The sequence below is a fragment of the Apteryx mantelli genome, chromosome 1 (assembly GCF_036417845.1).
Source record: "Apteryx mantelli isolate bAptMan1 chromosome 1, bAptMan1.hap1, whole genome shotgun sequence".
NCBI classification, from domain to species: Eukaryota; Metazoa; Chordata; class Aves; order Apterygiformes; family Apterygidae; genus Apteryx; species Apteryx mantelli.
The window spans coordinates 135,135,956-135,159,124 of NC_089978.1; the positions used below are offsets into that span (position 1 = coordinate 135,135,956).

General features: G+C 44.0%; 2 protein-coding genes across 2 annotated transcripts; one reads left to right on the top strand and one right to left on the bottom strand.

Moving 5' to 3' along the window:
• The first annotated feature begins 2,042 nt into the window (after positions 1 to 2,042).
• C1S (complement C1s) lies at positions 2,043 to 11,465 on the top strand. Its single transcript, XM_013958186.1, has 12 exons — positions 2,043 to 2,089; positions 2,548 to 2,612; positions 3,040 to 3,244; positions 4,541 to 4,718; positions 4,991 to 5,116; positions 5,899 to 6,098; positions 6,280 to 6,433; positions 6,695 to 6,810; positions 7,032 to 7,110; positions 7,362 to 7,499; positions 8,020 to 8,094; positions 10,221 to 11,465. The coding sequence occupies exons 2-12, from the start codon at positions 2,608 to 2,610 to the stop codon at positions 11,012 to 11,014; spliced, it is 2,070 nt and encodes a 689-aa protein (XP_013813640.1). The 5' UTR covers positions 2,043 to 2,089; positions 2,548 to 2,607; the 3' UTR covers positions 11,015 to 11,465.
• A 2,936-nt stretch (positions 11,466 to 14,401) lies between these two features.
• C1R (complement C1r) lies at positions 14,402 to 22,041 on the bottom strand. Its single transcript, XM_013958054.2, has 11 exons — positions 21,965 to 22,041; positions 20,888 to 21,116; positions 20,457 to 20,649; positions 20,132 to 20,275; positions 19,710 to 19,906; positions 19,074 to 19,221; positions 18,868 to 18,989; positions 18,191 to 18,269; positions 17,635 to 17,775; positions 15,926 to 16,000; positions 14,402 to 15,677 (listed from the first exon to the last, which is right to left on the bottom strand). Exons 1-11 carry the CDS (start codon positions 21,970 to 21,972, stop codon positions 14,875 to 14,877), a joined length of 2,139 nt encoding a protein of 712 aa, XP_013813508.1. The 5' UTR covers positions 21,973 to 22,041; the 3' UTR covers positions 14,402 to 14,874.
• Between the last annotated feature and the right edge of the window lie 1,128 nt (positions 22,042 to 23,169).

A 23,169-nucleotide genomic window follows, 5' to 3' on the forward strand; every position in this document is an offset into this window, starting at 1 on the left:
AAGGTTACAGCTACACAGTTCTGACTTATCTTAAGAAAAGGTTTGTCTTATACAATGAAGGAAGCAGGGGCACTTTGGGAAAAGTAATATGTGGTCATGTAATTAAGGAATTTAACAGAATGCATGTGCCTCAGATCAGAATTATATTGCATTGGCAGCCTTAATTATATCATTTATTAACCTTAATTGCATGATTTTGCCTCCTTTAAATTATTATTTTAATATATTTCCTGTACATAGTTTCAGTAAATTGTAAAATCTATTACCTAGCTCTTTCATCTTATGAATTTATTAAAACAATATGGATGTAGGCAGATGAAGACAAATACTGTATGTTTACTTGATGTAAATATATATGTCAATATGATTGGTCTTCTGCATAAATAATTAGCATTATACAAATATATGCCTATATAAAATGCATCTACCTTTTTATTTAACCAACTTCAGCATTTTTTTCTTAATTAATAGGTAGATGTCTTCTAAAGAATTATTAATATTCACAAACATATTAATTGACCACTTCTACAGGCCGGTTGAATCAAGTTTATAAGGAAATACACAATTCCATTGTGATGAAATGACATGCACAATATATCAGCACCCACTCATTTTACTTCTGGCATGCCCAAAATGGGATTCCAACTTGAAAAGTCACTGGCAGAGTCTTTACTTTGCCCTGTTCAGAGGAGGAGATATCTCCCCATGATCTGTCCTATATCTTTCATCAATCTGTTTTCTTTACTTTCAAAATTCCAGTTAGAAACATCATGCCATGCTCCCAAGAAGCATCAGAGAGTGTGAGATGACACACTTTTTTTCTCTCTCTACCCATTCTCAGTTTGACAAAGAAAACAGACAAGGTATATTCTTCAAGTAAAAACCTTTATTCTGACTACAATGAAGTCAGTTATGATTCATCTGTAGGTGTTTCTCTGCCTTGACAATATAAAGGAGTCTTTCAGCTGAGCTTTGCTAACACACTTTGCCTATGGCCTGTTGAAACTTGAATCACTTTTCCTAGCCAAAACAGGCTCTGGAGCATGCTGTGCTGATTGTAAAGGGCAGAGGTGCCAATGGAGTTTTACATCTTCATTTATATTCCAGTCCCAGTGTAGCTGGCTTGTGAGGAGCAGGAGGAGTTTTCTGAAGTATTACTGATGGGTCTTTTTGCTTGTACTGAAGTATTTGGTCTTGGCTTGGGGGCATTGGCTGGATGAAGAGTCCTACCTGGTACACATCTTGAAACTCCTTTCCTTGAGGGTCTTAGATCTAACTTGGTCCAGGGCTAAGTCTGATGAACAGTTAGTTGTTCTTACATAAAGTTCACTTAATAACTTGTTATAGAAGGTTATGAGTTCTTAGTCAAATTCTTATTTATAGGAGTGTCCACGTAACAAAAAATAGCAAAAAAAAAGAACTCTAACTTGTTCTCTTGTTGGTAACCTCAGATAGACACAACATTGAATTGGCTACTTTCTTTTCTTTTCTTTTCTTTTTTTCAGAAAAGGGTCTCTGAGGCATAAGATGAGGAGGAATGGTAGCAGCACTGTAGACATCCAGGTTGCATTCACAAAGTGGATTCCATCAAAGTGGTCTCTGAAGTGGATGATCGAACATTTTTCCATGTGAAAGAATTAGACTAGTAGTCATGTGTACTTTCCTTTTCAACATCTTTTGAACTTTGTTCATAATTTTAGAAGGGGAGGGGAAAGAGAGAGAGAGGGGAGGCAGCCAAAAAGTCCGTTCTCCTCCCTTTTCCCAAAAGTCATCTGATTTCCCGAAAATCCCTAATATAGACCAGATCTGCGTACTCCCCCATGCAACCTGAGCCAACAGAATTGTGCAACTGGTTCTGGAAATTCCCTTTTGTCGAATGCTGGTAAGCAGAAGTATCTCTTCTGAACAGGAAGGCTGGAAAGCTACATCCCACAGATAGGGGGTGCTGCAGTATTGCAAATTAGAGCTGTCTTCCCTAGATCTCAGGCTTGGATATGTTTGAGGGGTGTGAACAGGAACAAAAAAGAAAAAGAGAAAGAGAAAGAGAACGAAAGGGAGAAGAAAACCAGACACAAACTAGGGAGAGAAGGTAAATATTGCAAACATTAGAAATGGGCAAGGAAAACATTTGTGAGCATTGCTCTGTGTGTGACAGCTAGAAGGGGTAGGACATGCATTCCCCCAACCCCAGGGTCTTAGCATAATTTTTGGGGTGCTGGGAGGAGTGAATTGGTTATCTTGGCAGGGGGAGTGCTATCTTAATTTGCTATGAAAGGGAATGCATCAGCATGGTGTTGGGGACACTGATGGATATAAGGGGAGAAGGGGGGTCCTAGTGACATCTCCCCATTTTGTCAGTACTGAGCTCAACATCTCTCCTTGATGCTTGGGGTTGCTGTATGCAGGAAGAAATGATGATATAAAACTTGCTTTTGAGGCAAATCATTGGCATATTCTCCACAAGTTGGGATATTAAGATCTTTGACCTGCCTACCACACACACAGAAGCACAGACAACATTAACCAATCACACTGTTTTTGTCCCAGACCGTAACTCCAAAGTCCAGTTCCTGGCAGTTTTCAGAAAGGAAGATCAGCTTTTTCCAGATGTGGTGAGTTATTGAATCTCCAAGGGTAATTCTGGTTTGTTAATAATTTCATTTTATCAGTTAGGTGCCTTTCCTGTAATATTGTACTAGTTCTCAAATCTGAATGTGCCTACAGAACAAGCCTCCTCCAAAGCAAGGAAATGAAGTAGGGAATAGTGTTTAAGACTCCCCTGTTCAGCTCCTGCAGCATTCCCAGCTTCTAGAGGGCTGGAGAGTAGAGCAGAGAACAGGACTGAGATTGCATCCCTTCTTGTGAAAGGCTACAGGAGAAAGACCAGCCCCACACAGCCACAGCCTTGGGCATCAAACTCCAAAGGCCAGGAGCTGCACTACATACTACATACAGCTAAACACCAAACTTCTCCCTAGGAACTGTGTGCATATGCAGGCAGAGTTCTCTGCAATGTCATCTTCCTTCCTCTTTTCTCAGGTGCCTTGTCTTCTTCTGTCTTCCTGTCTGGGCTGATGCAGCCTCCATGTATGGTGAGATCTTGTCCCCCAATTATCCTCAGGTGTATCCCAATGATGTGCAGGAGTCCTGGGAAATCCAGGTTCCCCCAGGACATGGCATTCACCTTTATTTCACACATCTGGATCTTGAACCATCGCAGAACTGCGAATATGATTCTGTGAAGGTACTGTTCCCCATCCATCCTCATGTGAGAAAAAGACAAGAAAATGGGGTAGAGGGCAGAACAGCAAAGCTGCGTACAAGGCTCAGGGTTGGAAGAAGAGATACATCCTTTCTGTTCTGAGCCTCAACAAGCCAAAATGATTTAGCATATCTGCTCTAATAGTGGTTAAATTGATTTGAATTTTGCTTTGTAACCACATGAACATTGTCTGCCAACTGAGTGTCCCATCTATGCTCCCGTCCCCATGTTTATCTTACATTCATAGGAAGAGCCTTCCTCACCATTGCTAACACGTCCCTATTGCCAGGCATATTCTTAACCAGTGAATCATGTGTATAAAAGGACCATTTTCTTAGAAAGGGCATCGATTTTCTGTCCCTGAAATTATTCTGTTAGAGTTAATCCATAAGTGGACATAGACAATTTAATGCAATCAGAAATTGACTGGAAATTTTGAGAGTTAAAAACAATCAAGAAATCGAGTGGGTGCTGAGATAAAGTGCAGTGGTCTGTTGTCCTGAGCTGTGCACCACAATTTTCTTAAAACTTAGAGCCCCAGTAGGTCTGCACCATGTTGTCTTACAAAGCACTAAAGATCAAGCATTTCTATGCAAAGAGAAAGAAACAAGACTAGCCTATCCTGCAATGGCTATGTGTGAAAAGGAGCAATAAGATCAGGTGCAGCACCAAAAGAAGAATTTGGAGAAAGACCAAGGTGGGTTTATAAGATGGATATGCTTTAGCAGGAGCTGTAATAACATGTCTTTTTGCAACAAACTGATGATAGACTGCTCTGCAGACCATCAGGGATCTGTTTCACAGCCTTAACTGCAGTGTTAATTTTTTGTACAAATGGGCCTCAGGAAAGAATGTTAACAGAAAACTTTCTGGATTAATTTGCATCTGAAAAATTAAGACAGGTATTTCAGAGCTGGGATGTCAATAAGAGGGAACACTCCTCAAGCATCTTACAAATGGCAAGAGACTGGTTCTCCATGGGCTCTATTCAGCTGTAGGGTCTCAGCAGTCCCTGCTGGCTGTCTGCCACCCTTGATTAGCTTTGTGGATCACACAGCGACTTTGGTATGAGAATGGCCCCTCCTGCCAGCTATGTGACATAGCTGTGCCCTGGGAGATTTATCTGAATGTCTCGAGAAATGCACACAACTTTGAAGTCACTGGTTGGCCACTTGTAACCTGAAGGAATCAAATATTGATTGTAAGCTGAAGGAATCGAATACTGATAATTACACATATACCAGCAGTGAGATAAGACCTCTCTGCATCCTTCTGCAGATCCTGTCTGGTGTCCGTGTTGAAGGCCTGCTCTGTGGGCGAAAGAAACCTCGTGTCCCTGGTTCCCCGATTGTGGAGGAATTTCATGTCCCTTATAACATCCTGACTATGACCTTCCAATCTGATTTTTCCAATGAGGAACATTTCACTGGTTTTGCAGCCTACTATGTTGCAGTGGGTAAGGCTAGAACAGCCTTCTCTGAATCTCTGTGGTGTCTGGGACTAGGAGTGGGAGGAAAGCTAACAGGAGGGGTTTCATTGCAAGAATACCTTATTTAAAAGAGATCCCAGCAGGCAGAACTGCTTTCCAGTATTACCAGTCTAAATGCTGCCATAAAGATCTCTTTTTCTTGTTGTCTGCTAGTGTTTGCTTCACTTTCCAATCTTTATCCTGCCCTCAGGGCCCTCTCCTCTTCTTGGCTGACTCATCTTTTCTTTTCACACTTGCAGACTTGGATGAGTGCACAGATTTTGTGGAGGAACCTTGCAGTCATTACTGCAATAACTATATCGGTGGTTACTTCTGTACCTGTCCACCAGATTATTTCCTTTATGAAGATAAGAGAACATGTGGAGGTAAGAGACCTACACACATTGTGGTCAACATCAAAAGCTAATTTAGGCTGAGTTGGGATATTGTCCTCGGAAGACCTCCTCTATCAACCCTTTGAACCTGTAGTGACAGAAAATGCATCTCAGTGCAAAATCTGAACTGGCAGTAGATCGTGACTTTGGGGATTTCCATTAAGGTGTTCTTATTTTTTGTGTCAAGATAACTAAGAAACTATTAAATAACATTCCCTGAAGACTGTGATGGAGACCTTCCTAGCATACTGCTAGCTGTGAATCTTCTAATCCCTGAAAAAACAGGGCACTTCAAAGAAGATTCCAAAATGGCCAAGGGGCTGCTTGACTTGAATCAGAAAATGGCAAAGTCACAAATGGGGCATGTTGAAAGGGGTATAACATGAGGACCTGAGCATGAGCGAGAGGGGCCTAAATCACAGGTAGAAGGTAAGAGAAAAGATGGAGGGAGAAAGAGAGAACGCTAGGAGAAATTAAGCAAGACAGCAAAATTAATGATGTGCTGAAGCTGTCCCCTAGTACTGAGGACTCCAGGAAGTTGCCTTCCAAAGGATGGGCCAGAGGTACCATTGCTCAGGCCACTGGGAGTTAAGGACCCTGGCAAATTGGATGGTGGCCCTGGTTTCAGTTTCTATGAAACATGCCATATTGTGACATGGTTAATCCAGATGACTGGGGAGACTGGAAATGTAATGGAAGAGGGGATGTTTATCTGCTTCACACATGAATAAGTTCCTTTCTGAGTCCTACCTGTGTTTCTTCCTCAATCCTAGTGAACTGCAGTGGAAATGCCTTTACTGAGCCATCAGGAGAGATCACCAGCCCCAACTATCCCAATCAGTATCCAGAGAACTCACAGTGTGAGTACCGAGTGGTTCTGAGGCCAGGCTACTTTGTGGCGTTGACCATACACAGTGGGGACTTCGATGTGGAACCGGCTGACTCAAAAGGGCGCTGCCACGACAGTTTAACAGTATGTCTGGGACTTAGGGAGGGGAGTCAGGATGCTCTGGGTCTCCCTCAATCCTCTCATATTCAGAAGATTCTCTGACTGCTTAACCTTAATTTCAACTATGCTGCCTTTTAAAGTTCTTGGGAATCTCTCTCTATTGATTCCAATCAGTATTTCTCATTTCTTCTTGTTTTTTTCCCAGCTTGTCTCTGGAGAACAGCGTTTTGGTCCCTATTGTGGCAGCAAATTCCCAGGTCCTCCAGAAATCAAAACTAGGAACAACATTCTTGACATAATCTTCCAAACAGACCACATAGTACAGCGCAAAGGCTGGAAAATACGCTACCATGGGAATCGTGAGTAAATACTTGGGAAAGCATTTTCTTGGCTGCTGAGTCAGGGAGAGGGTTTGTCCCAGGAGGTCAGATTCATGGTACAACAGGATGTTAACATGTTCACAGTTGCTAGGTTTGCTAGACACAGCTAAGGGTCTATTGGCTAAACAGAGGATGCCTGTTGACTGGTGAAAATAATGAGTGGGGAGAGAGAAATTGGGAGCTGGAAGGAGAGTAAATCTCAAACCATTTAATTACTGATGTTCTCCTTTCTCTCCAAAGCCATAACCTGTCCCCAGAGTGTCATCCCCAACTCTGTTCTTGACCCAAAGAAGGACAAGTATATCTTCAAGGACAATGTGAAGGTGACCTGTGTGGAAGGCTATGAAATTGTGAGGGTAAGTTACACACAAAAGCACACACACTGTCAGCTGCATCCTGCTGCTATTTCTTACCAGATGCTTCAAGCACCTTTGTGGCTCAAAGTTTTCACCACAGCTGTAATAAGTGGGAGTTTCTTCCACCAACTACAGCACTTTGAGGACCCTCCACTGGAGTGCCTATTTCAGATATGTTTCATTGTCAGTGACTGACACGGGTCATGTGTTCTTTTCCCTAGCAACGAGACAGCCTAATGACTTTTCACTCCAGCTGTCAGGACAATGGTGAATGGAGCAACTCTCACTTCAGCTGTGTTCGTAAGTGACCCATCCCTGTATGGAGGGAAGCAGTCTGGAATGGAGTCTTTATGCTCTAGACCCACTCTATCTCCAGACTAGGAGGAAGGTGAGAACTGGGATGTGAGCACACTGAAGGGACAGAGGAAGTAAGCACTGATGACCACACAGGGACCAGAGGAGCTGAATGGTTCCCCACTTGACAGAAAAAAAATGGATGGGTGGGGATGGCCCTTTAATCATGTTTGATCATTTCTGTTTCTTTTCTACAGCTGTGAACTGTGGTGAACCTATCCCTATTGACAATGGCCAAGCCATATACATCTCTGAACCTCATGAGCCTCTGTATAAAGCTGTTTTCCGCTATCTCTGTGATACGCCTTACTACACTCTAAAAACCAAAGGTGAAGGTAGGCATTGCCTGTGCTACACAAATACATTCCTTTAATCAAAAGCTTAAGAAAAGGTACTGGCATCATCCTGGGGCTGAGATCATATCCCTACAGGTTAAGCCTGGGAAAAGGTTCCTGTTGGTGTGGAGTTGCAGCCAGTAGCTTTGTGTTGCATTTTTGTTTAATGCACTGTCATAATGTCCATAATGTACTTGGGCTGTTGATCTTAAATGTATTAGCAAGCCCTCTCTCCAGTTCCCAGCTATATGAACCGTGGAGATTTTTGTCACATCTGGCACACATTTCTGGTGGAGAAGTAAAGAACTTAAGAGACCTATTAGATGACATCCCTCCAAAACAGGGGCGGAAGTACCCTAGTGGAGTTATGGACTTCTGGGGGGATCTTGGCAATGTTTACCAAGCTGTGCTTGCTTTGGACATGAGAAGGTCAATACATCAACTTATACAGTAATGCTACTTATCCTCTCTTGATCTTGAGCATATCTTTATGGCACTCTTTTCTCCTGTGTTTTCCAAGCGGTTTATCAGTGCTCAGCCAGTGGACTATGGGTCAGTGAAGAGATGGGAACAGAGCTACCAAAATGTGTCCCAGGTACTACCAAAACCTGTGTATGTACGCTTGTGGTGTGTGAAGACCACTGCCTCTTTCATTTCTCTGTTTTTAAACTGTTAGGCCTGAAATAACAGCTGATTCCTTCTATGTAGTCTGAATCATACTGGACAGGGTATTTCTGAAAGCTGTGAGCTCCTAAGAAAGATCAGTGGAGACAGCAGAAAGAAACTGGTGAGAAAGGTAGGCAACTCGACAGGATGTCTGATATAACAGGACCTCTTCAAGTGTTGGTGTGTGCTTCTGCACCAGTTTCCCCATCTTCAGATGTGCATATTCTCAAGTTGTTCAGGACTTTAGATCTCTGTCTGCTTTGCAGATAGCAAAAAACCCCTGGCAGATCAAAAGAGATATCCAACAATGTCGTACTGGACCTTTCCTTCTTCAGTCCTTCCCAAGCTACACTGAGAGCTGTAGCTTCTCTTCAAATTCCTCCTGGGTTCAGCTGTCCACTGGGCACTACAGGTGCAGGGCTATAGGGAAAGAACTTTCCCCACTCTCACTGGAAGTCATAGCCTCAGCTCTTAAGGAGCATGTGTGATTCAGTATTCAGCCACACTTACTGGGTCTGACAACTCAAGGAATATCCCTGTTCAGAACCTTTTAATCACCTCTTCACTGTGTGTACTTAAGGGACACTGAGAAGGGAAGTGGGTGGGTACTACTCCTGCTCCTGACTGCAAGTAGTTATGGCTGAATCTTAATTTCCAGCTGATACAAAGCACTTTAAATCTTACGTATTTTGCAGGCTGCTCAGCTTACCGCTCCACTCTTAGGAGGCAGCATCCCTAGGGCTACTGGTATGCCATGCCTGTTCAGTATTCCAATCCCCCAACTCTTCACTGGCCTTTTACAGTACTAGACCTAGCTGAGAATGGTTCAGCTCTCTTAAAGGCCAGCCCAGCCAGTGACTTGGGCTACACCACTGCACAAAACCATTAGAAAGCAAATAAAAAGATGAAGCTATGGGAATTTACTACCTTAAAGGGAATTAAAAAGAAGATAAAGCCAGACTTTTCTCAGAGGGATGCAACCAAAGGATAAAAGGCAATGGGCACTAGCTGCAACAAAGGAAATTCAGACTATGTTTAAGGAAAAATGTTCCCTCAGAGCACTGGAACAAGTGTGCAGGGAGGCTGAGGAGTCACCATCCTTGCAGATGCTCTGAAGTCACCTGGACAAGGCCCTGAGCAACCTGATCTAGCTTTGCAGTTAGGAAAGCAGGGGGAAGGGCAGATAGGGATGACTGGAGACAGCCAGAAGTCCCTTCCAGCATAAATCTTTTTATTATTCCCTGAAATTATTTAACAAAGACTATCTATCTCATTTATAAGTAGCTATAATTCTTTAATCTCCGGCCTATATGACTAGGGGTTCAATGCAAACCAAGCAATGTGAAAAGAAATCAATTTCCTAGTTATGTCAGAATGATCAACCTAATTTTTGCCCTTAAGGTCTTATTTTGCAAAAACTTATAGAACGTTTTTACTCAAAGATCATACAGCATCTCTGCATCTGTGAGACTCACAGATAAGATCTTCATTAACTCGCTGCTTAAGATTCTACATACTGAAAGAATGGGGCGGAAAACTGGTAAAACATCAATGACAAATAAATACAAACCAGAACACTTAACCTGAAACGATCTGGAGTTCAGACAGAAATGCTTTTATATAGTAGTGTCAGATTTCTAAGAACTTAAACAGATGTTCTTTCAAAGACAATCCCTTTGCCTACAGGACATATCCAGCAAAGCAGACATGCTAAGTAGAATGGGATGAAGCTGTGAGCTTTGACATACCCAGTGCTGGTTGGGTGACAGCAGTTGTGAATGTTCTGCTTTCTTTCCAGAACAAGATTTGAAAATGGGTATTTTCAGCCTATATTGAATGTTGACAGTGTTTTTGCTTGAATTTTCTTGAAATTTTCTGTAAACATTAGCTGCAAACCCTGGGATGCAGAATATAAATTACTCAGAGCCAAAGAAGATTTACAGGAGACAGGAAGGAGGGCACTATGGGCTTTTTAGTAGCACCAAAGAACTTCCTACTTGTAAGTGTACTTACTAGTTCTCCCATCTGGTTCCTTCTTTTTTCTTTTCTTCCTAGTCTGTGGGGTGCCCAGTAAACCCATCCAGGAGACAGCAAAGATTTTTGGAGGAACCCGTGCAGAAAAGGGCAACTTTCCCTGGCAGGTCTATTTTGAATATCCACGAGGGGGTGGGGTACTCATCTCTGAAAGATGGGTAATGACTGCAGCTCATGTGCTGGAGGGATATGACAAGCCCACCATGTATGCTGGTGTAATCAATGTTGGTGGAGAATCCTTGCTCCGGGAGGCCAAACTGCTGGTTCCAGAGTGTTCATTCATCCACCCTGATTGGAAGAAGCAGCCTGCAGAAACTAGGACTGATTTTGATAATGACATTGCACTACTGAAGCTGAGGGAACCTGTGAAGATGGGCCCAAACATCTCACCTCTCTGTCTTCCTGGTAAATCACTTGAATACGAGCTGCGAGAAGGGACTCTGGGCTATATTGCTGGTTGGGGCCAGAGAGAGAGAGGAAGACTGCCTATTTATCTTTGGAAGGCCCAGATTCCTGTGGTGGACATGGATGACTGCCGTTCTGTTAAGCCGGAGGGCTCTGCTGATTCCAGTGCTTACCGATTCACTGACAATATGATCTGTGCTGGTGGTGGCAAGGACAGCTGTAAGGGGGATAGTGGTGGGGCTTATGCCATCCAAGATCCCCTTGATGATAGCCGGTACTATGTGGCTGGGCTGATCTCCTGGGGACCAAGATGTGGTACCTTTGGTCTTTACACCAAAGTAGTGCGTTATTTGGACTGGATTACAGAGACAATGAGCAGGCATGAGGATCCAGAAACATGGCAGGATTAGCTCTTTCTCCCTTAAGTACTGCCACTCTTCCTAAATGTGAGGGTCATATGTTAAGGTAGGAAGGCTGACTGTGATCCTGTTCACTTTTTGTGTATAACAAGCCAACAAAGTCATTGTCTCTGTGCTGAGTGGAGAGTCAGGAAATATATATCAGTCTCTCCCACTGTTGTTATCTGGGAATGGAATTTCTCTTTCTTCCTCCACTCATAGCAGCAGAAGAGGAAGATACTATTCTAAATAAAGAGGCCCCTTCTGCTTCCTCTCATTTTTTCTATCCCATCTTTTCCCACTTGGAGAAAACGTAGTCATGCTCCACCTGACAGAGACATATTAATGAAGACAAGAGACAATAATTGTTGATTCCCAGGGTAGGTTCAGAGCCTGGCTTCTGACTTCTGTATTTCTTGTATCATTCAGAATATCTAACAGCATTAAAGAATGTCCAAATCTGCTTATCATGTGCAAATTGCCTTTCTTTTCAAACTAGAGCTAGTTCTCCTTGAAACTCCCTAATCAAGTGTCCAATCACATAACGACCCACTGTGCTGCCAGCTCCAAGGCTTTGTTAAGCTGTAAGTTGTGGTACCTCACCTCTCTACCTAGGAGTATTTTTTGAGGTTCTTCTGAGCTGGTTGCATCTCAGTGATCAACCATTACCAGCAATAAGGATTTCAGACCTCTGAATCAAGCTGAGCAGAAGAGACCTCTTCAGACTTCTTACAGTCACCTTCCTTCAGGGCTTTATTTTTCAGACTTTATTGTGTTGGATAAAGGTTGTTTGAATTAGGGAAGGCAGTGTTATGGGAGATTACTTGACATGCTTTAGGGGTGTCTTCTGCTCCAGAATGCTACTTCAAGTCCTGAATTCCTCATAGATATCTTTCCACTAAGATGGTCAGGGGGCTGATGCAGATGGTATATGAAGAAAGGCTGATGGAGCTGCATTTGTTCAGCTTGAAAAGAAGAAATCTAAGGGGGGGAATCTTACTGCTCTCTTCAGCTCCCTAAAGGAGGCTTAGGGAGAAGACAAAGTCAGATTCTTTGAAGAGGTGAACAGCAGAAGGACAAGAGACAACAAGCACAAATTACAATAAGGTTATTTCCAATTGGACATAAGGATTTTCTTCTCTCTGGGGGTGTTTCAGCACTGGAACAGGTGCCCCAGAAGGCTGGGTAATCTCCATCCTTGGAGATCTTCAGAACTTGCCTAGGCAAGGTCCTTAAGGTTTGAAGTTAGACCTGCTGTCATCAGAGGTTCTTCCAGCCTAAATTTTTCTGTGAGTCTATAAAACCGTGAGGAGGGTCAGTGTAGCGCTTGGGAGATTTCATATAGATTCCTGCACTCAGCTCAAGGACCTTCAATTCCTAAGCATGTATAACATGCAAACTGTTATTTTGTTGTTGAGCTAGTAACTATATACTACATTCTGGAGGAACTGTGACCTAGTGGATATTGAATGTTTTTTATTTTTCACAGATCACAGAATGGTTGAGAATCTCTGGAGATCATCTAGTCCACCCCCCCTGCTCAAGCATGGTCACCTATAGCACTTTGCCTAGGACCATATCCAATCAGGTTTTGAATATCTCCAAGGATGGAGACTCCATAACCTCTCTGGGCAATCTGTTACAGTGCTCAGTCACCCTCACTGTAAAGAAGTTTTTCCTTATGTTCAAACAGAACTTCCTGTGTTTCAGTTTGTGCCCATTGCCTCTTGTCCTGTCACTGGGCACCACTGAGATGGCTCCATCTTCTTTACAGCCTCCCTTTAGGTATTTATACACACTGATAAGATTCCCCCCCTTCCCCCCCGCCCCCAAGCTTTCTCTTCTCTTCTTTCTCTAAGGCTAAACAATCCCAGCTCTCTCAACCTTTCCTCATATGAGAGATACTCCAGTTGCTTAATCATCTTAGTAGCCCTTTGCTGGACTCGCTCCAGTAGCTCCATGTCTCTTGTATTGGGGAGCCCAGAACCAGACACAGTACTCCAGATGCGGTCTCACCAGGGCTGAATAGAGGGGAAGGATCACCTCCCTCAACCTGCTGGCAAAGCTAGTCCTAATGCAGTGCAGGATACCATTGGCCTTCTTGGCCACAAGGACAAATTGCTGGCTCATGGTCAAACTTGCTGTCCACCAGGGCTCCCAGGTCCTTCTCTGTGGAGCTGCTTTCCAGCAGGTTAGTCCCCAGCCTGTACTGGTGCATGGGGTTATTCCTCCCTAGGTGCAGAACTCTGCATTTCCCTTTGTTGAACTTCATAAGGTTCCTGGCTGCACATGCCTGTCGAGGTCCCTCTGGATGGCAGCACAGCCCTCTGGTGTATCTGCCACTCCTCCCAGTCTTGTATCATCAGCAAACTTGCTGAGGGTGCACTCTGTCCCTTCATCCAGGTCATTGATGAAGAAGTTGAACAAGACTGGACCCAGTATTGACCCCTGGGGTACACTGCTAGTTACTGGCCTCCAACTAGACTTTGTGCCATTGATCACAATCCTCTGAGCTCCGCCATTCAGCCAGTTCTCAATCCACTTCCTGTCTGCTCCAGCCCATACTTCCTGAGCTTACCTATGAGGATGTTATGGGAGACAGTGTCAAAAGCCTTGCTGAAGTCAAGGTAGACAACATCCACTGCTGTCCCCTCATTGACCCAGCCAGCAATTCCATCAGAGAAGGCTATCAGGTTGGTGAAGCATCATTTCCCCTTAGTGAATCCATGCTGACTACTCCCGATCACCTTCTTGTCCTGCATGTGCTTGGAAATGGTATCCAACATTAGTTGCTCCACCGCCTTCCCTCCAGGGATCGAGGTGAGGCTGACCAGCCTGTAGTTCCCTGGGTCTTCCTTCTTACCCTTTTGGAAGATTGGCGTGACATTTGCTTTCTTCCAGTCCTCAGGTACCTCTCCTGATCGCCACGATCTTTCAAAAATGATTGAGAGTAGCCTAGCGATGACATCCTCCAGCTCCCTCAGCACTCCTGGGTGTATCCTATCAGGGCCCATGGACTTGTGTATGTCCAGTTTGCTTAAGTATTCCCTAACCTGATCCTCCTCCAGCAAGAGAAAGTCTTTCTTTCTCCGGACTTTATCCCTGGTCTTTGAGAAGATCTCTTCCTTATATTTGGAAATGGCTTTGCACAGACAATTTATTTTTGCTCCCCTCTCCCACCCCTTGAAGTCATATAGAGTTTCAGAGTGGTTAATCTTTCTAATAGTAATTTTGTGACAGTTGAGCAACTGCCGTATGGCCATTATAGACCAGGAAACACTTTAGTAGTAGGTAAAGTGATCCCTGTATAGATACAGTCTGTAAGTTGCTTTTGGTGGTGGGGAATATTTAGTAGTTATTAAAAACAGAAACGGAAAAACATAACACATTTGGTTTCTATAGCAATGATTTTAATATTGATAGAATCTCACTGATGCCAACAGGCATACGCATACTGTACTCAGCACAAAGTACTACATCCTTCAAGAAGGTCTGCTGTACTGCAGGCTTCCCACGTTACAGGAAAGTAGACTGCAGTAGCCTTATGATATCAGCACTTCAGACAATAGCATGTTGGATGTCATGAGATTTGCTGATACTATTAAAGCTACATCCAATAGTAAGATTGCATTTGAAAGAATTAGAATGTCCACAAAGGCTTTAGCCAATGGGACAGCAGCTTTGGCAAGTTTTGATGATGTCACCAAGAATTCATCAAACAACGTGGTGGCTTTCAGAAGCGTTCATGATGAAGCTGACATGGTCTGTGTGTTTGAAAAGCCTTTATGACATCATCAAGAGCTTCAGACAGGATTTGCTGTGTCTGGAAACCTATGATATCAGTGATTCTTCAGCTAATAGGACAGCAACATTCAGAGTCTGTCCTCCCTTATTATCCCTTTGATCCAGTCCAAATAGTTGAGGACCTTGGTGTAGAAACCGTAACCTTGGGCACAGCCAATACCCCAAGAAACAATACCTGTAGCCACCCAGCGACCATTTGCTGTATCTAGCACTGTGAAGACACTCCCGCTGTCCCCCTGGCAGGTATCCTTTTTGACTATGAGGGAGCCAGCACAGAACATGTTCTCAGAGAAAACCATAGGTGTTTCTCTGTTCAAACTATCTAGCCATCTCTGACACTTCTCCCGAGCAACCGCTGGCAAGTTCACATACTTCAAATGATTTGAAATAAAGTTTTTTTCCACACCAAAGCCACTCACATAGCCCATGTGCCCATCCATGTAGAACGTTGTGTTGGTAGTATCTGGGAGACAGATGGGCAGGATGGTAGGGCCCAGTGTTACTGGGTATTTCAGCTCCAGCAGTGCAATGTCTCCATTGAAGTTGTACTCATCTTTAGGGCTGTAATCTGGATGGATAAAGATCCTGCGTACAGGGTGGTTACCCATCTTGTGGAGCTCTTCTACCTCTGTGTGGCCAAGGAAAATGTTAGTCTCCTCTGCCACCTGGTCCAGGCTTTTATTGCTCCCTCCTGCACCTTTGGGGAAGATGGTGTGGGCAGCAGTCAAGATCCAGCGATCGCCCAGGAGTGCGCCACCTCCACGTCCATGGATGCCAGTCAGAGCCTGCCAAGGGAAGCTGCCACTCTTTGCTGACCTGCCGCCCAAGATCCGCTGAACTTCAGTAACAGGATTGACCGGCTTCCCACACACTGCAGAGAGAGGCAAGGAGATTGTCACACCCTCTCTTACACTGGCTGGTCTCTCTCCTTCCTACACCATCTCTTGCTGTTTAACTTGATGTTATTTTCACCTTCCTGGATGGATTTCCCTGTCCTCCCTCAGTGACACTATTAAAAATATTATTTCTTCACCTTCTTCCCTGCATGTCCTCTCTGCTTTGTACTAACTCCCAGCGTGGATTGCTAAGTACCAGACAAAGTCAGAGTGTTTTACTGACCTGGCAAACAGATAGGAATCTTCACCTGGCCATCTTGATCCACCCAGATTCCCTCAGGAGAGCAGGTGAATCTGTCTGGAAGATGAGACAGGAAGTGAATGAGAACCAGGCCTGCAGATGTGGGGTGGGTAGAAAGAAGGGGTACCTCTTTCCAGGGTATCCCACATACCGCACTCAGCCCTTCCATTGTAAAGGCACCCTTTCCCAGGAAAAGCCCTTTGCAGTACAGTCTGAGATGTTTCCCTCTGGGATAGCATGCTCATCTCTAAGCATCTCAGTTCCAGGTGAAGAATTGTAAAGTTCAGGCACTGCTTCTATGGAAGAAAAGCCTAAGGAGACAGCTGAGAGCAGTCTAACTTCATTCAGTCCACATGCTCACAGAGCACTGTTTGACCTTATTTAGCTAAAAGAAGGGAGAGAAGAAATAAGGAACTTATATTCAACTCTCTGATCTCTGCAGTTTGCAGAGAGCAGGACAACTTGACTAGTTCCAGAAACAGGAATAAGATGAAGCAGTTACTGGACATGTTCAGTATAAATTTCTGAAGCTGTATTGCAGCTCAGCTAACATGCATGTCACCTCTCAACACAAATCCCAATACCTCTAATGTTCTTGCTTTTCTTAGAAAGTTTGTATAGTATATCAAATGCTAGCGACTAAAAATAGTTTCTACACAACTTATCTTACGCTTTATTAAACGCTCTCAATAAACTGTTTGCTGTTCGCTTTGAACATTGACTAAATCACAGTCACCTCCCCATCAGAATTTTACACACCCTGGTGCTGATACTTACTTGCTCTTGATTCTTTCTGATAAGATAGAGCTCTGACTCTTTGACAAGGAGTTTAACTCAGATGCAAGGATAGGCAAATTCGACAGTAGTACCAACTTAAAGTACTCCTGTATCTGCTCACTCTCAGCTGCTTGTTCCTGGACCCAATACCATAGTGTGTTACTTCTCTTAGGCATGCCACACAATTGTCTGTGCTGGCACCCATATCCAGGAACTGATTCAGGTTAAAATCCTACATTTTTTTGGTGGAGGCTAAATGAGTAGCCAGGGCAAGGAAATCAGGAACTCTTTATACTGTTCTTGTAAACAAAGTTCCTGTATCATCAAATCAAAGCTCAGGTGCAAACAGAAGGCAAATGAATGGTTTTGAACGTTCCCTTAAATTTCTGACCTGCTACATAAAAATAGATTTATCTGTGTGTATATTATTTAGCCCCCAGATGTCTCTAGTGCTGGACAACATTCTAAACAGGGTGAAGAACATATTACACTGGAGTGGAGTGTGAGTTGATTTAGTGTATCATCTGTACTATCTTAAGTTTGTATGATCAGTTCCTCAGGTTTCAGAATTTTGGTGAATCCAGGATATTGTGCCCCAGATTTCAGTGAAAGAGTGAAATCCACTGGAAAAGAATGAATCATGACTACAGATGCAAGAATAAAACCTTCCATAAATGTTTAAGGAATGCCTGGAAGAGGGGCATGAAGGATTCTGGAAACAAAGCAGGGCAGGAATAGGCTGAGGGAATAGGCCTCAGGACCTGCACTGCAGAGCTACGGAAAGACTGGAGAGCCCTCACTGAGGAAAGCAAGAGCCTCAAGCCTGAGGAATGGAGACTGGGGTGATTCTGTCTGGAGATCTGAGAGGGCTTTTCATGCACAGATTTCAATATCTGTGTGGGATTAAGACTCACCACCTCCTTTTCTGGTGACTATGTGGTAGTATGGCTCATTGCACTGATATGTGATCACTGACTGGTAGCTGTTGCTTGCAGGTTTGTTAACATAACTGAATGCCCCGTTGGCCAGTTCTGTAGGGTTGCCACAGTTCACAACTACAAAAAAGGAAAAAAGAACAAGGAGATGAATCAAAGACAGACTTATTGACTGTAGATATAGGCTGAACTTGGATGGTGGCCATGATGTGAAGGATGGAGAGGACCAGCTAGTACAGCTGGTGGAGAGAGATAGTTCCAAAACTGGTCCCAAACTGGATATCTTTTGCTTTTAGATGTTACAGCATTGTATCAATATTAATGATATTCTATGTATTTTTGTAAGGGAAGAAAAACATTTAAGATTTTGCTGGAGCATGCACAGGTAACACAAGTCAACAGTGGGCAATTGGACTAGATGAACTCCATAGGTCCTTCCAACCAGACAAATTGAGTCATAGAAGATGAAATTCCCACCTGTTCTTGGAGGGATAACCCAGGGCAGGGACATAATCCCAGTTCTCAGTTCACTCACTTTCACAGCGGGGCATTGATTGATGCCATGTCCCATCATCCTGGCAGACAGCAGTGAAAGACAGCAGCTTCTGGTTGCCCTGCACAGGAGAGAAAAGCATCATCATTGGCTATATACAGCCTGACTTTCCCTTCCCTACATCAAAATATTATCCTATCTGCCCATCATTCCATTGCTATTCAGTTTCCCCTCTGCTCTCCTTTCCATATCCTGGCCTCACCCCTTGCTGCCTTCCCGCCATTCTGTGTTTGCCATAGGCTACAAATTCTTCATAGCAGGTCAAGACAGCAGCAGCCATCAAACTTTAAAATGTGACAAGACTGTGGCTGTACCCAGTCCTGGGAATAGGATGGCAAGGGAGGCAAGTAAATTTTCTGCTTCATATCTGATTTCATAGCCTTCCAAAGAGAAATTATTGCTCCCCAGTATTTCTTGGGATCTTTGTTCTTCTGTCTTCTACCAGGGCTTGCTCCTGTGTGAGACAGGGGATGCATAAGGGAGGGGGCTAGGAAAGAAATGGATACTGGAAGAAAGCCTACAGAAGCAAGGAAAAACAGACATTGAAAGAGGCTGCCAGGAGTGAACTCTTCAAAGAAGGCTTTACTGAAAGATGAAAGACTTACACAAACTGAAGAGAAGCCAGAATGTAGCTGAAGGGAGAGGACAAGGGATCTCACCTTCATCAGGTTATATCCAGTCTTGCAGCTGACAATGAAATAGTCCTGAAATTGATACATAGGCTGCAGGTCTCTGATGATGGTAAACTGATCCCATGGCATGGGCTGTGGGCACCGGACTCCTGTTAGAGAGTGTGATGAAGTGAATGGGTATTAACAAATGGCATAGGTAGGCTACACTAGCCTCTGGGAAAGAAACTTCTTACTCTCTGAGGTGTAGTGGATCTTCCAGCCACGGCTGAACCCTGACTCATCAGTGAAGAAGAGTATATCCACCTCATTGCTGTTGGTTTCGATGCTGCCAGGTGATGCCTTGCCACAGAATTCACCAATCTCTTTCCCTTGCACTTGGATCTGTCAATGAAAACATGGATCAGAGACAGAAAGATACTTACATACCTCTCTGCTCTAGTATTCCCATATCAGTCCAGACTGAGTTTGCTACAGTGCCTATGACGGTGGACAGGGCTGGCTGTCTAACCCATCTTTGCTGATGTCTGCACTATCAGATCAGAACAAAGGGATCAGAACAAACTCTGCTTCTCCCTTATCATGGGAATCAGACCTATTAACCCATTGAATCCTCAGATTACAGCAAAGGGAGATAAAACTGGAAGAAGGAGGATATTTTTGGCCTATTTTGGGATATTGCAGCCTGTGACCTCAGGACAATGGTAATTAAGAGCGCTGAAGGAGGGACAACGCAACAGCTCAGTCCTTTGTGCTGAAGCATTCTCCTTGTACTGATCCCAGATTTCTTGTCCCAGTGGTGGTGTTTGCATTTCTGTCCAGGCCTGCCAGCAGGGCTGGAAGCAGAGTTTGCTAATCTGGAGTTCTGGTACCTTGAGCTGGTCATAAGGACAGTGGACTTGCTGGTGTTCATCAATCTCAAAGGGTTCCAAGAACTTGAGAATGATAGACAGGCCCTTCTCCAGACGGATGCTGTAGTTACACCGGAGGTCCTCAGGATAGGGCTGGGGGTACTCAGGGCTGCTCAGGTACCCAGATGCCTCTGTGAACAACTCACTGCTGCACTCCACTAGTGGAGAGGAAGAGAGTAGATGTCACAACAGGGGACCGTGTCCTTGGTTTCCCTGTCAATTACTCCTGAAATCATCCCTTTCAGTCTGGAAGTCTCCCACCCTTACTGGCTGAAGAGCTCCCATCCTGGAACTCTCCTCAGTTTATCCAATCTTTCAATTTACTGTTCAATTTGCAGTCTTTCAATTTACAATCTTTCAGTTTATCCAGGCTTTCAATTTACCTTTGCAAGAGTGCTGATCACTCTGAAGCTGATAGCCAGGCTGGCAAGAACAGAAGTAGCCAGACACATAGTTGTGGCAGAAATGCTGGCACAGAGGCCTCTCATCTTCCTCAGCAGCATTGTTAGGGGCACACTCATCTAGATCTGAAGAGACCAAGAGATGCAGGGATAAGGGGAGGAAAGAGATAAACCTATTTACTGTACACTGAAAGTACATAGAGATCCATATCCTGCTCAAGGCTTCCCTTTATTTGCTTGACAAGAAGAAAATTTGTTTGGAGTCACATGGGCTCCCTTCTTTATGTTGAGGGTATCCCCTACTAACCCACAGCTTGGTAGTAGGCCAGAAATCCCCTGTAGGGAATGACGGTGCCATGGTCTTCATTGGAGAAATCAGAGTGAAATGCCAGATGCATCTGGTTCCCCTTAGATACAAACTCCTTTATTCCAGGGTGATTGCCTGTGGTTGACCCAAGCTGGCCACAGTATCGACCTAGGTTCTTCTTGTCTGCTGTGATCTGCCAAGGTAAAGGGGAAATCGCTGTAGCCTCATGAGATTCAGACTGCTCCATGCATCACTATTACCCAGCCGTGAGTTGCCAGTACCTGCTCCACCCATTACCATCTTTAACACCTTCCCTTTCCTCTGTGAGAAAAGTTAGAGGAGACCAGGAGCTAGTGAAAAGTAATTGCATGTGGTGGCCACTAGATTCCCATCTCCATCCAGTCATTGGCCCAGGTATCTATTGCCCATACCTTAACATAGTCATAGAAGCAAGACTCCGATGGCTCCAAGTCAAAATGTCTGAAGGTCAGCTTCACCACGTAGCCTTTTGGAACGAGGATATCCCAGTTGCTGATGTTGTTGTTGGGGTATGGCCTGGGATAATTGGGGGATCTAATCTCCCCAAAAAGCTTTCTCGGGACTGGACTGGAACTGATCACTCCAAAAAAGAGGGAGAATGCCAGAAAAAAAAGGAGGTACCTGTGAACATGGCAAGTAAATTATAACACAGTGCAGAACTAGGTCATCCAAAATCAGAGGAGACTTCACAAGTGCACTGTCTAGTGGAATCCGAATGTGGCAGGCCTGGTTGTAGGTCCAGCTTCTGTCTTGTGTCACTCATGAACAAGGAGGACTGCTGAAATGGAGACATCAGCACTACCCAGGTACCAGCAAGGCACTGTGATCCAGTCAAGGAGATTCATCAAACCAGGAAGAAGTCTGAAGGAACATGAGTGAGCATGGCTGAGCAATGGCTGCTTGTTCCCACTGGTCATGAGGTGGATCCCTCAGGACTGGGGCAAGAACAGCAGGGAGGCAGAATTATCAGTTTGGTTCCTTTTGACTTTGGGCCAGGGGGTCACTTCTGTTCATTGCTACTCTAGGCTCTTTGCCCAGTTCATTTGGTCAGGGTCTGAAGATCTCAAGTTCAGTTTTCTGGGGAGCAATCCTGCAGTGACTCCAGTGCAAGCCTCTACCCAGTCATGCCTGATTCCCTCTCCTGCAAAAAGCTAGGCCTCTTTTAGGGGAAGAAGATCCATGGGAGGTCTCATTTTTTCTCATTCTGCAGATGCCTCCTCTTTCCCTCTGGGAAATGGGACTATTAGCATTCCTCCAAAACACACTCACTGCTCACATCTCATGAGAAGATCAGCCAGGAAGATCCTTCTTCCTTAACCCTATCTGCTGGCAGAGGTTTAATGGAGGGAAAGCAGAGCATGAGTTTGGCCTTTTGACTCCTTCCTCTTCCTGGAAGGGTCTAATCCTTCAGTTCCCTCCCCAGAAAGATGCCATTGTGCACCCCCCTCCCCCAAACTGGCCACACTTACATGTTCATGTGCTTGTCCGCGTTGTATGCACCTCTCCCTGTCCTCCCTGCTGTCCCAGCAGCAGCTCCAGAGCTGTGATCAGCTGGAAGCCCTTGGCCCGTTCAGGTAGGTGGGGAGAGGCAGAGGGAGGGAAGAGCAAGTCAGATTACAAAGTGCCTGGCACGAGAATAGGTTCTGTTAACCCGGTGGCTGCTGCCCTCTGCTGCTGAATTGCTGGAATTCCGATACTGACATTGACCTTGGAAAAATAGTTTCAAGGGAATGCTTTGAGTGGGCTGTTATATCCTAGCAAGGCAGATGTGATCCATCTCTTCTACAGAAGAGGGCAAGAAGGCAGAAAAATGAATACTAGAGACCTCTCACTATGATTTTACTTGCATTCCAACAACTGCTTCGAGTTTGTTTGCTCCTAAAGATGTCCTCCTATAAAGACTCCCTCATTCCTTAGCAGTCTTCTGGTATAGGAAGAAATTCAGAAATTTTAGTGTTAACAAATTGTTTCATGTAAACTTAAAAAATCAAACTGTCAAAGAAGTAAAGTCTTTTTCCATGCTGCTTTGCTGAAGAGCACTTCAGAGTCTTTGAGATGTGAACTGGGAGCTTCAGGGAAAGCAAGAACTTCAAACCTCTGATGTTTGAGGTAAATAGATATTAATAAATCTGAATAAAATTATAGAATTAAAAACACTGTCAGAATGAATCCTTTTTCAAAGACTGTTCTCACTGTTTGTTCTGCAATTGTCTGAAGCATTTTTAAGATAAAATAGAAAGACAAGGCCTTTACTATCTAATGGGAAAGCAAAAAGAGATAGCACCTTACAAGCACATGTCAGGCTTTTATCATCAGTGCCCAGGTCCTGTATTATCACATTCTGTGGCACCAACTTCATGAAGTTTAACATTTCTTGGCTTTCAGATTTTGGGTTAATCACTAAGACACCATTTTAGTGTTTTCCTTTAGAAGTTATGGATGATTTCAGAGAAACTAACAAGTTGTTTGAATGGAAATCATAGGAAATAGTTCACATCTGTGAAAACATGTTGAATGAGGATAAATATAGCATTAAAAAGAATGAAGTAAGCTTTCTCAGGGTATTTTTGGAAGTGTATTGAAGGCTAGAGAACCTGCTCATCAAACACCTTTGAGGTATTTTCTGAAAAAGATCACATAATACATAATTAGTGCCTCTGTCATAAAAATGCCT